Genomic DNA, 12,378 nt, shown 5'->3' with positions numbered 1-12,378 from the left:
TTTTATGTTAGAAAGGATCACAGTTCTAATGATGGCTTTGTCATCAGTTTTAATTGAGAAACTTAAAAAATACATATAAAAATTGTTTAAACCATGAGTTTAAGTGTAGTTCCACATAGCCTGAGGCAATATTAGGACTGCATTATAGCTATTGTATGGTTATATTGAATATTAATATTATATATTTGTTGTTTTGTGATGTAAAAAATAAAATGATGCCTACAAATAAAATCCCACTACTATGCTTGCATTATATATTGGTTTGACATAAGAAAGTTAATTATAATAGTACCTAATTTGATCAAAGTACAAATATGTATGTCATTAGATACATATTTAATTACCCAGCTCATTATAGTAATGAGCGGTTAACCTGTAGTTTCTTTACTTCTTACTCCACATCCTTGTCACCAGTAATGACAATGAAGTTTCCAACTTTGTAAAAGTGATTCAGTCTTCATTATGCATTCTCAAGGCACTGTTTGGTCAGGTGATGGTGCAGCTGACCCAAGCAGCCTGGGTCAGATCTGAACCGTGTAGTTGGCTGGGAAGAGGCCAGTATGACCACGGAGAAGTCCACGCCACCACGACGTGTCTGAGCGGTCCAGGACTTCGATGACATCACCAGTGTTAAAGCCTAGTTCGTCATCTTCTTCTGCTGTGAAGTCATACAATGCCCTCACCTGCATGGCTGACCTCTGTGACATCATATTTGCACAACCATTCACACACACACACAAGCACACATGAATACACACACTTGAAAATGAGAGTGTATCATGAACAAGAGTTTACCTTTAATGTTTAAATCAATATATTTTTGCTTGTTTGAAGAGGTATCAGTGCAATAGGTAGTAGCAGAAAGTATACTGACAATACAGAGATGTATTATGAAAGGCCTGCTGTTATGCGGGTCTGCCTGTGTGTGTGTATTTGCGCATGAGCTTGTTTGTGTGTCTGTATGTCCCTTTTTGTGTGTGTACATGAATGTGTGTGCCTTTGTGTGTTTACCTCTGTGTGTGTGTGTGTGTGTATGTGCGCGTGCCTGCGTGTGTTTACGTACCGGAGCAGGTGTGGTGTCAGGCGTTCGTCGAGGGGCTGGAACACTGCTGACAGGACTGTTCCTGCCTGACAAGCCCATGTTCTGAGTTCTTTCCTCCAAACTGCCTCTCTTATTCTGAAAATGCAAACAAAGCAGGTGGTAGCACACAAAAAAAGTGCACAAAGCAGTTACATATGTATTGAGATAACATTCATGACCAGGGCTAGGCAGTAAAGGACTACAAAGTAACAGGATTTAAAATGGTAGCTGTATTCTGTTGCAGAAAAAAGGCAGTAATTATATTACTGTTCTTTAAAAATATATTGATTACTAAAATAATTACATTACAACATAATGAGAACTACTTGCTCCTGCTTTCTTTGTCTTGTTTTAAAGGTTACAAAACATTTTAAATTATTTAAAATATGCATGATGCATTATGTTCTTGCCCTGTGAGTGATTTGTGAAATCTGTGACTGGAAACACATTTTTGGTGCAACTCATACCTTTCTTTGCTTTCATTAATGCAGCAGTTTGAAGCAATTTGATGGTAATAGCTTTGTTGATCATGAACACGGGATTTGTTTCAAGTGGACAGTGGAAAAGTGATTTGTTCATCAATACATGACTTTTCATTGTTAACAAAAGATTTATTTTTACTGGACATGCATATTACTTTACATTCATTAAGTAAACGTTACATTGATTAAATGAATCTCTGTTGTGCTGAGTTAGATAAATTGCACTGGAGTTCAACCAGCCAGTCACTGTCGCCAGATTGTTCTCATGTTATGTTCCGCAGTCATTATCAGAGGATAAACTCCTTATTACACTTTAGTTATAGTGAAGTCAGAGTGAAGAACTAGAATTAGGCTCCTCTTTGCAAGATATGCCCCCTTCTGAACTGGTTGTTACACAACTTCTAACGATAGTACTACTTCAGAATACAAAATCTTATTGAAAGTGTTTTTATACCCCAACAAAATGCCATAGGTTTGGTATGAAGAACTTTGTACTCACAGATACCAGAACATTCTATTGCTATCATTGATATTTATGTTGGTGGAGACTGGTGATTTGGCAGGAGTGTAGGGACTGGGTGTGCTACAACACAGGAGTGTAGGGACTGGGTGTGCTACAACACAGGAGTGTAGGGACTGGGTGTGCTACAACACAAATTACAGTAGTTACAGTACCTACAGCTTGTTGCTTGCCTTAATAGCTGGCATGGTAGGGGACCAGTTTTCCAGCTCTATGGTAGTTAATAACTTAAAAGGTAATCCAAAAGTAAGGGAAAGAAAACAGGTTACATTAATATAGAAAGCATTTAGATTAGGTAACAGTTACATTTTATAATAGGTAATTAATCTGTAGCAGAATACATTTTTAAAGTAACTATAAAAACTATTTTCATGATGCATAATAACAATAATAAGCACAATTTTGATTGTATAAAGAGTTTTCACAAAAATTCTTAGCGATTGACTAAGTACACTGAGCACAATGAGAGCACTCAGAGTGTACAGTATACAAATCTGACAAGCAACAAGCCTTTTTTAAAAAATGTACAAATGTCTCAGGTTAGTGAACTCCTTACATCCTACGAATCTATTGTACCATAACACTGGACCTTATAGTAAGGCCTGCAAGTCAGGATAACTAAATGAGCTCAGCTGAAAATAGATGCGGTGTTTAAGGGATCCCTTCACGTAGGTGTGCAGAAGAGTGAAATCTACCTGCTGAGTGTGAGTGGGCTCTGCTGATCGCCGGTGTCCTGCTGAGCTGGGTGGGCCTCCGTAGCCCCCCCTTTGTGGCCGGTCCTCAGGAAAGCTGCTCCTCTTAACCTGAACAAGGCAGGGGAAGTGCATCAGGCCCCCACTCTAATGACATGCGCTCAACACCTGCTTACCCATCCCTCCTTGTGAGCCACAACATTCGTAGACGGATCGATGCTTTTCACACGCCTCTCCGAGGATACCGTTGTTTAGGGTGAGACTGCATTAGTTTCTTAATTACATGATTGAGAATGAGCAGGGCCATGTATAACCCTAAATCTTGTTATTAATGAGAGGCATTATAAGGTCAAATAGAAAGAGTGATGATGCCAAGAGAGGGAATAAAATAGAATCAAAGGATGAAAAAAAAGAAACAATATAAAAAAGATGGAGAAAAGAAGGCAATAGTTTGGTGGGGCTTAAAATGTGGGTCCTGTCTACCGGCTGAGGTGCTGAAGGTCTGGGTTCATCTCTACTGCCATCCCGCAGGTAGATCTCCCGCTGTTTAGAGATGGAGGAGGTTCTGTAGAAGTCTACCAGTTTGTTCAGGGAGGTGAACTTCTCTGCCCACAGGTAATAACTGCCCTTATTGTCCTTCATGACTTTAAAATGCTGCACGTCAATCTCATGTCTGTAAAAAGTCAGAGCAGACAAGAGGCTCTAATTCAATTTGCTGTACCAGTGCCCTCTGCTGGTAAATACTAGCATTACAGGAAATTACGCAGACAGGTAATTATGAGAAAGAAATGTATACTACAGTCAACCCCAAAGCGGAAGTATAACACGCGGAAAGGAAGAGCTTATTCTGAGTTCTTATTGATATGATTTGCATAGCAAGTTATTCTATGGAAAAAAATATATATATTTTAGGGATCATAAAGTGAACATGAAAACGAAGGCTGGACCAAGCAAATTGGCAAAATGTCAGGAGATGTAAAGAATCTTAGGCGGAGGCACTGATGTTGATGTGGGACCTTAGATCAGTTCCTGGACTGCGTAATTGCTGGTTGTTATTTAAGTCAGAGGATATATTTAATCACAGTCATCAAGGAACAGGACTACAGACTTTTTAACATTTCTTTACTTAGGAGTCCTGAAACATGAAAAATGGCCAATCAGTTACCATAACTGTTCAATTAACTATCAGTGATTACAAAAAAAAAAAAAGGGTCAGCAATTGATTCAAGGTCCCAAGTTAAGACTGCTGACTAAAAATTTTTAACACAAACATGTTACATTTTACCACCACTAGAGGGAGTGTTTGTGAAAGGAGTCTCCTTCATTCTTTCTAGCTGGTATGATTGATGGAATTCTGGACCTTTAAACATTTAAGCACATGGATGATTTATGGGAAGATGGCGCCAACAAATTGCACAGTTCCGACCCCCATTAGGGGGCGGCTGTTCATGATGCAATATTAATGGGGCATTTCTGTGCGGGCAATAATAACTGACACACAGACTTCAGGGGAATTCCGTCGAGTATGTATATATCAAAAATTACACAGCAAGAGATGACGTGATACCTGTATACATGCATAACGCATAACTGCGTAACATTTTCCTCAATATTTGTTATAAGGTCTAAAAATACATGTCAGCAAAAAGAGTAGACAGTAAAACTAACAGACAAAAGAGTAGACAGCAATCTGAAATGTAGCTACAAACAATCCAGCTCAGCCAATCAGGATTTCACTGCATGGTCCCTTAAATGCCTGAAATAGCCAATGAAATACTGCCATTTCAGCATTATGAGTTTATCACAGGATTTGAAAAACTGAGACACAAGTTTAGTGTCCTCTCCTCTGTGCCCAAGCACACTGCACTGACCTGACGGAGATGGAGAAGTCTCCAGGTGAACTCTGGCTCCCTCGGATCAGGAAGGCTCCGACCTCTCGAGATATGAGCATCTCCTCGGCCGAGTTACGGCTAGCAGTCTCCTGGAACCAGCTGAGAGGGATGAGCATGAACAGTGCTTGTCAGCGTACCAGCACACTACACCACGCATGCACGTCTTTGAGCAGACACGAGCGATACCACAAACACTAAACCAAAGCATACAGACATAAGTCAGGCTTCATGCTCTCGGACTCACATAGGTAACTGCCTGTCGACATAGTTTTTAGGCACGTAGCCCTCATGTCCATGCATTTCGGCCTTGAACCATTCATCTTGAGATCCAAGGATCTAGCCGAGAGACATTATTTTTAACGAAATAAATTAATCACCATTAATAGCAATATTGTTTGTAAATATTAATGCCTGCCTTTAGTTTATACCTTCAGAATGTCACCCCTGCGAAAGCTGAGCTCATCCTCTGCTGTGCCATTGAAATCGTACTTTCCTCGGGCTTCCATGTCAACGGACCGATGCAACAAGGGCAGGAGAAAAGGTCGGCGAACTCTGGACCATGGAAGAAAAGAGGCCAGAAAGAAAAGAGGGTTCGGCAAATAAGCCCCACAGGTACTGCGCAAACATGTTTAACCTCAGATCTGTGGCTGAAGGGGGTCAAACACCTGTTCGTGTTTCAGCTCGAGTGCAGGCAGCCTCAGAGCAATCGTGCAGCTGTGGTTAGTCAGCCATTCAGCCGTAAATACTAACAAAATGCAGTGGGGAAAAAAAGGGCAATAATGATGTGCTTTAACATCTTTTTTGTTTCAGCTGCACTAGGACTACAGCTCCTTCCCATTTGTTAAAATTTCATAAATACAAACAACCATAATGCTCATTAATCCTACAACATGTCAGGCCTCTGATTGTGCACACACTCACACGACACACATTCGCACGACACACATGCACACGAAATTGGTCTAAACAGACTATAATGGTTTGCCAATCTAAAAAGAAATGATAAAATACAATAATTCATAACTATTACTCAGATAGGAGCATTTAAAACGGTAACATATTTATGTCTGTTTATCCTGATAAGATATATATCTCAATATACCTTATTATTATTTACATTTATATAGCACCTTTCTCAGACTCAAGGATGCTTTACAGATAGATATCAGCTTTTACAAACACTCACACCAGTGAATCTGTGGACTGAAAAAAGTTTATACTGATAAGCACACTTTTAAATTTTACAAGCTTTATGTAATTAAAAAGGTTTATAGCAATGTGGCACTGACTAAGTACTTTGGGTTATTCTATTGTATTTTGGATATAAATGTACTACACATATACTGTATATGCTCCATTTATTAGCATAAATGCATCATAACAGAACGTTAGCAGTTTCAACAATGAACAATCTACTCATGAATGTGAATAAATAATTGTGTCTTACGCTTATTCTGTTGCTTGCTGATTCAGGGTCACAGAGATAGTGCACTGCTAGTAGTTCCTAGAGGGCATCATAACTTTAGCTACTGTAGAGGAGGAAAAAAATCAAGTTACAACAATACCACTCTCACTCACACACACACACACACACACACACACACACACACACACACACACACACAGAGAGCGAGAGAGAGAACAAGCACAATAACACAATAGAGACAGATAGAGAGTCAATAAAATACAATAAAGAAAGAGCAAGTGCAGAAGAGGAAATAGAAAATACCAACACAAACAGTTCATCACCACTTATCTCTTTAACGCCTTTGAAAAGCAACTGAATTCGTATGACAGACATTACATCATGGTCCACTTGTACTCTCCTCAAGGGCTAGCTGAACTCTGAGAAAGGTGCCATCTAAAACAGCTTTTGCTCTCAAACAAAGAAAAGCCACATCGACTCCAAAATATTCCAGTTCAGTTTATCACATTTAAAGACCATTGCAATTGAAGTACTTCTAAATCAGCTTTCACAGGTTTAAATGTCATAAATAGTGGACACCTTTCAAGGCTTAAAGGGGTACTTGTCTCAGCAATGAACAAGATGCAGAACCTATGACCCCATAATTCCTTCACTTTTCACCATGTGCACATCAAGTGTCTCTTGGCGGTCCTGTAATTTTACATAACTAAACACAGCTAGTAGCTAAGGCATGATTTCAGCCAAATAATTCTGTGGGTTCAGCATTGCCGATCACTTAGCCAGATATCCAAAAAGATTAGCAAAGTATTTCCCATCACCCTCTACAAAACATTTATCAGCAACTCACACCCAAGACTTCCCCTGCCTTGCATATCGTGTCATGACAACAGCTGTTGGCTGCTACTGAGGGCAACGACCCACTCATACAGGAAGCCTGTCACGCAGGTATGATCAGCAGCGCTCTGTGTGTTCACTCAAGCAAGGCTTTTCAAGGAAGGTGCGAAAGAGGGGGGGACATGGCTAATGAGGACCCCCTCCTCTCCCCCCCCCCCCCCACCTCATCAGGAAGAAGGAAGCCCCACACGAACAACACAGGAAGGACTGCATATTTGATTATGTTCAACTACTAAAGTACAAAGCATGCGTTTGCCCATCGCACTGTTGGAGGCAGGGGGTTTGGTTGGGGGTCCAGATAGCGGTAGTCATGGGAACAATGCTTTTCTGTATCTATGACTTCTCCACACTGGAAATGAAAGGTCAAGTAAAACTGGTTAGACGGTTACATCTAAATCTTTAAATGTTTTTACAGACATCTTTGGATGTTTTATACTTCAGAAAACACAAGATGTACTTGCAAATGTACTTATTTGTCTCTTCATACACGACAGTCATAACAAACATCATTGAATAGCAGCAATGTTTCGTGTTTTATGCTCATTTAGAAAGCATATGAAAAAAGAAAAACCAGGATTCTTCAGAGGACAGAGACAGTGAGAAAGAGCCACGAAAAAAGGACAACATTCCACAGTCCATGAGACAAAATGTGTTGACAGTCCTTCGCTTTTCATGTCACAGGACTAATATCACATTTAATATGCTTCTTACCATCTCTCTACCAGTGAACAAACAATTAGAAAGCCACCAGATGCCTACGTAGGCAAAAACACAATCACCTTCACCAACAGCAGTATACTATGACCGTAAATCCCAAAGGCACTAATACTTTTAACAGGAATCTGGGAAAGATTGCTATTTAACTGGAGATCCTGGCTCCACACAGCAGCAGTGCTAGCAGACATTAACTCTGAGATTTGCCATCGTTCATTTTTCCAAGTGAAACATGCAAAAATTAAAGCAAATGTTTGACTGCATGCTCCCGTTTTGCCTGTTCCCGTTTGCAAATCCGAAATGAACACGCATGTTCACTGTACTTTGAGGAATTGGATGAATGTTGTCAGACGTTATTCTTTTGTGTGTGCACTACCATCATTAAGAGCAAAAGCACTGATGAAAGGGGAAGCAATTTTCATCACTTTCAAATGTCAAATGTGCTCATTGTACACAAGGAATAAAACTCATCCTAAATGAGAACATGGCCCGTATATTCACTATTACAAACAGCAGTCCTGGAGTTCATCAGGCCAGTAATCTGGCCATCTTACTGCAGTGAAAAGCTTTCTGCAGAGTCTATTGCTTATGAATAAAGTTTGACAAATGGACAAATGTCAGTGGATTTGCAGAACAGTTTCCATCTGCCGGAGCATCAAAGCAGGGAATAACTGTCAGTACAATTTTAGGTTACAACACCGTCTTTCTGTTTTGATGTTAACTTTATTTTACAAGCTCTTGCAAGAGTATCCCAAACTCTCAACATAGATCATCATAGTTGCATTGCAATAAACATTTGACTTTGGCTTTACATTTATAATCATTCACAGATTTTAATCCTGATAGCCACTCTTCAAATAAAATGTATGAATACTGTATATTATTCAGCAGTATAAATAAATTAATTGTAAATTAAAATGTATCTTGAGTTTACTACATTTAAAATGTATATAATCTCAGAGAAGCTGAGGGACATGAAAATTAATCTTAAAATATATAATATTTGACATTTATTTGTAAATGTAAGAACACCCAAAGCCTAAGTTTCAGCCTTTCCAATTTCTGCTTTTTTCAGTTATAATAGTGAAGAAATCCTGACACTTTAACTGGAAGCAGAGCCAGCACCAGAATGTAAAAACAATCAAGCACGAAAAGGCCTATAACTTTTAAATTGGTTTGTGAAGACAAGACATCCCTTTTTTTAGCGTACCACTAGAACAGCAGCAAACTACCATACAGAAATCAGGGTTTTTTTTAAAATCAAGCTATCCTATGTAGAATAAAATGTCATTTTCTAATTATTATTCACAACTCCTCTCTGCATGGAGAGCTCTCTGTGGGAACGTGTTTGTGGTAAGGCAAAGGAAAAATCCTGTTTGTTTAAGATGTGATTGAAACACCCGGGGTGCTCAGGTCACCATGACACGTGGATCTAATAGGTAACGAATAATAAAGAGCTCTGTGTCAGCTTAAAATAGAAATAGATAGAAAGGGGGGGAGAGAGACAGCGAAAGGTGGAGAGGAAAATGTAGAGCAAAAGAGTAGCTAATCATGTTTAAATGACTGTGGATGTAATACCTTCAGAAGAGAACACAGTCATGGCTTTGCTCACTGAACAGGAGTGAGCATATTGCACTCAGATCTGAACAATGCTAGATCAGGCTCAGCTGAAATCCTATCTTGGTGTAAAAAGCCAGGAGAAATGCACCTGCAAAGACGCTTGTGGGTCATTACATATAAAGAAAAAAAAAAAGGTGATTTGAGGTAATTTTAATAAAGCAAATGTACACAGTCCAAACAACATGGAGATGTACTTCAGCTACCGAATTCAGCATGGTCAAATGAAGTACTGCATTTCACCAAGTCTCATCCATGTTATCTTTAATACCACATATTCTCCAGCACAAGATACAAGCCAAACAAATGACTGGGTTAGGGTATTCAACATCAAACATGCACATATTAGTCTAAATTTAAATTTTGAAGAATGTTTTTTTCACATTTGCGTGGAAACCACATCAGATAATCAGCTATTTATAATCTGTGATGAATTGTTCCTGAATGCACTAAACAAAAAGCCCTTTTCTAATTGGATAGCAGGTCCAAGAACAGACAGAAGCACCTTTACCTATCCAGCCATGGGATCCACAACAGAGACATGGGACCACAATGAATTAAAGTATAAAAAAAACCAAACAAACAAACAAAAAACCCCACCAGAACACTGAACTGCTGATAACAATTGTGGTGCTTGAAGGTGTTCGTGGCAATGGTATGTTTTATAGTGCAGTGGGTTCAAATCACTTTCTGGGTAATAACAACCTCGTCCACAGAAATGATTGGAGATCAGAAATGATCAGAGCACTTAGTTCTATAACCAGTGAATCGGCGAGCTAAGTTGTTTTATCTGCACATGAGAATAAAAGCAAAGCAACCATTAAAAAAAAAAAAAAAAAAAAAAAAAAAAGATTTACAGTAATGAATGTGGTAATAATTCCTGGTGCTGCCAGAACAGGAGGAAGATGCATGCTAGTCTCCCATTGGCTCACCGACAGTCATGTCTTGTCGTGGCATCAAAATAGGAAGCAGCCTGCATGTTTAGCATGACCACTGCAGAGAACGTCATTGTCCCATATCACAGACTCTAACCCTTTACTTTCTTCGTCACTCTGCAATATGGAACACCGTCATAGCACAATCGCTACCGGTCACTTTACTGTTTCACTGTGTTTCGTTGAATTGTGCTGTCTGGTCCTTTAATAGCCTACATTCGAAATGTATGCAATATCAATTACAGCTCTGAAAATCTGAATGTTATTGTCAGTTCTTTAGGCTTCAAATAGACTACAAAACCAAGTAACCTCTAGCGTGGGCATATTAAAAGTATTTATGTGGAAGACGAGTTACTGGATGTTAACATGACTTCTAGTAATAGTTAAAGGATCAGACTAGCCCATGCGTTAACTGGGGTTTGCTTTCTCCTTCATGAATAGATGACCGCTGACTAGAAAAGCCTTTAAACTCATTTCGTGTGAAAGATTACTAGCAAAACTTGGTAAAGCAATTCCATTTCAAATATATCACAGCAACATTTAAACCGTTTCGAGTAAAATCATTAAACCACGTATCACCTTGTTGAGTACAACAGGCTCTATAAAATAAATAAATAAAATTAAAAAGAATATCGACTAACTAAGCGATGCACAACGCGACGTAACGTAGTGGCTTTGGCTCTCAGGATAATGCACGAGGGCCCACGGGGGCATGGAAGAGGAAAGCCTCTTAAGGTAAGACTCCAGAAATGGAATTCAGTTATTGATAACAAGATAGTAAAGTGTACGAAAGAAAGCAGATGGCCACATATCAATAATTTCGTTAAGCACAAGAATGAAAATGAAGAAGCTGTATACTCACTTTCGCTTTAAACTACGAGGCTACTGAAATTACGAACCTATGGCAGAATCTTTAGTTTTCCAGAATAGCGTTAATACTGTATGCTTTGAGATTATGTTAATATTACAAAGTATCGTCACAGTTAGAAAAGACAAAATGTTAGATATGAAGTCACTTCCTCCTAAACATAACAACTGAGGTTATTGAAATTAAACGTGAGAATAATTACCCCGTTCATCACTATCCGGTGCTGTTAGAGGCGCAACTAAATTTGCCTTTGAAAGGCGTACACTAACCACCCACAGCGCTAAGCGTTTGACTTAACGCCAAATTGGTAGCTCAGAATCAAACTTAAGCGGCCGAACAAACTCCTCCCCAAACAAACATTTCTCAGAATGAGTCGCAGCGCAGGTTGGAGGAGGATTCGAGAGTTCTTGAAAGGTAATCGGTCAAATTGTCTGTAGGCTTACTATGTTCGTATGTGTAAATGAGTTTAGAAGAAATTATTATACGACGGGAAGAGGTCAGTACGCAGTAATGGTCTTTGAAGTCCCCATATGGGAATTCCTCTCACGTTATTTTGGTGTACAAAATAACACCAAAGATAGGAGATGAAATCTATGAAATCATGTGAAATGCTATAGTTGACATACTCTGTAAATAGTGTAGATAGTGAAGCCAAAGAAGGCATGTATACACCTGTGTGTGTGTGTGTGTGTGTGTGTGTGTGTGTGTGTGTGTGTGTGTGAGAGTTTATGCAGTGTTCACACTTAGCTATAACATTCATTATTTGCATATTGCACGACAGGAAATCACAAAAAAAGCAGAGTTGTCTCACTGGAAGTGTGTGGTTTCTCTCTCACTCTTCCTCTCTCACACACGCACACATTCACACACATCCAATTAAAACAAGTCTAGAGTTTCACAATTAAAGTTCAGTGTTCACTGGGTTCCAAGTGTGACATTTTGTCGCTGCTCTTTCTGCTGCTCTTTATTTCCAGGTAAGCCACCCCTACACCACCAACTTCCCCACTGCCTCCCTGCACCACCATGCCCCAAACAGGGCGCGTGTGGCAGCTGTGTGCATGCCTTTGGTACCAACCTCATACACACCTGCAGGAACATTCCCCAGGCTCAGGTCACAAACAGCAGCCCATCCCCTTTACTGATCTAACGATGACACCATTTACATCCCACATATAACAAAAAATGGCAGAAGACGAACAGGTGGACATGGAATGCTCTGGATGACAGAGCAGTCCAAGTCACACTTAGTCACCTGTC

The 12,378-nt window shown here is 39.5% G+C and overlaps 1 protein-coding gene across 4 annotated transcripts; it reads right to left on the bottom strand.

Moving 5' to 3' along the window:
• Positions 1-32: 32 nt before the first annotated feature.
• Positions 33-11,464, bottom strand: grap2a (GRB2 related adaptor protein 2a). 4 transcript variants are annotated; one of them, XM_027002816.3, is made up of 10 exons: positions 11,324-11,464; positions 6,115-6,196; positions 5,333-5,412; positions 5,096-5,219; positions 4,912-5,003; positions 4,647-4,766; positions 3,259-3,448; positions 2,779-2,886; positions 1,064-1,177; positions 33-698 (listed from the first exon to the last, which is right to left on the bottom strand). In XM_027002816.3, exons 4-10 carry the CDS (start codon positions 5,171-5,173, stop codon positions 522-524), a joined length of 879 nt encoding a protein of 292 aa, XP_026858617.1. In that variant the 5' UTR covers positions 5,174-5,219; positions 5,333-5,412; positions 6,115-6,196; positions 11,324-11,464; the 3' UTR covers positions 33-521. The 4 variants fall into 4 exon arrangements, with proteins under 4 accessions (XP_026858617.1, XP_081567052.1, XP_026858616.1 ...); XM_081710926.1 differs by lacking the exon at positions 11,324-11,464 and adding an exon at positions 11,116-11,307; XM_027002815.3 differs by lacking the exon at positions 5,333-5,412.
• Between the last annotated feature and the right edge of the window lie 914 nt (positions 11,465-12,378).

This window comes from Electrophorus electricus, chromosome 3 (genome assembly GCF_041902795.1).
Source record: "Electrophorus electricus isolate QZ-2024a chromosome 3, ASM4190279v1, whole genome shotgun sequence".
Taxonomy (NCBI): domain Eukaryota; kingdom Metazoa; phylum Chordata; class Actinopteri; order Gymnotiformes; family Gymnotidae; genus Electrophorus; species Electrophorus electricus.
This window is presented reverse-complemented; position numbering and strand designations above follow the sequence as displayed.

Excerpts from the sequence above, each read along its gene's own strand:
- grap2a (XM_027002816.3), bottom strand. The coding sequence starts at position 5,173 with ATGGAAGCCCGAGGAAAGTACGATTTCAATGGCACAGCAGAGGATGAG. Across the intron at positions 3,449-4,646 it reads GACTTCTCCATCTCCGTCAG|ACATGAGATTGACGTGCAGC; the intron begins GTCAGTGCAGTG and ends GACTTTTTACAG. Across the intron at positions 2,887-3,258 it reads GACCTTCAGCACCTCAGCCG|GTTAAGAGGAGCAGCTTTCC; the intron begins GTAGACAGGACC and ends TGCCTTGTTCAG.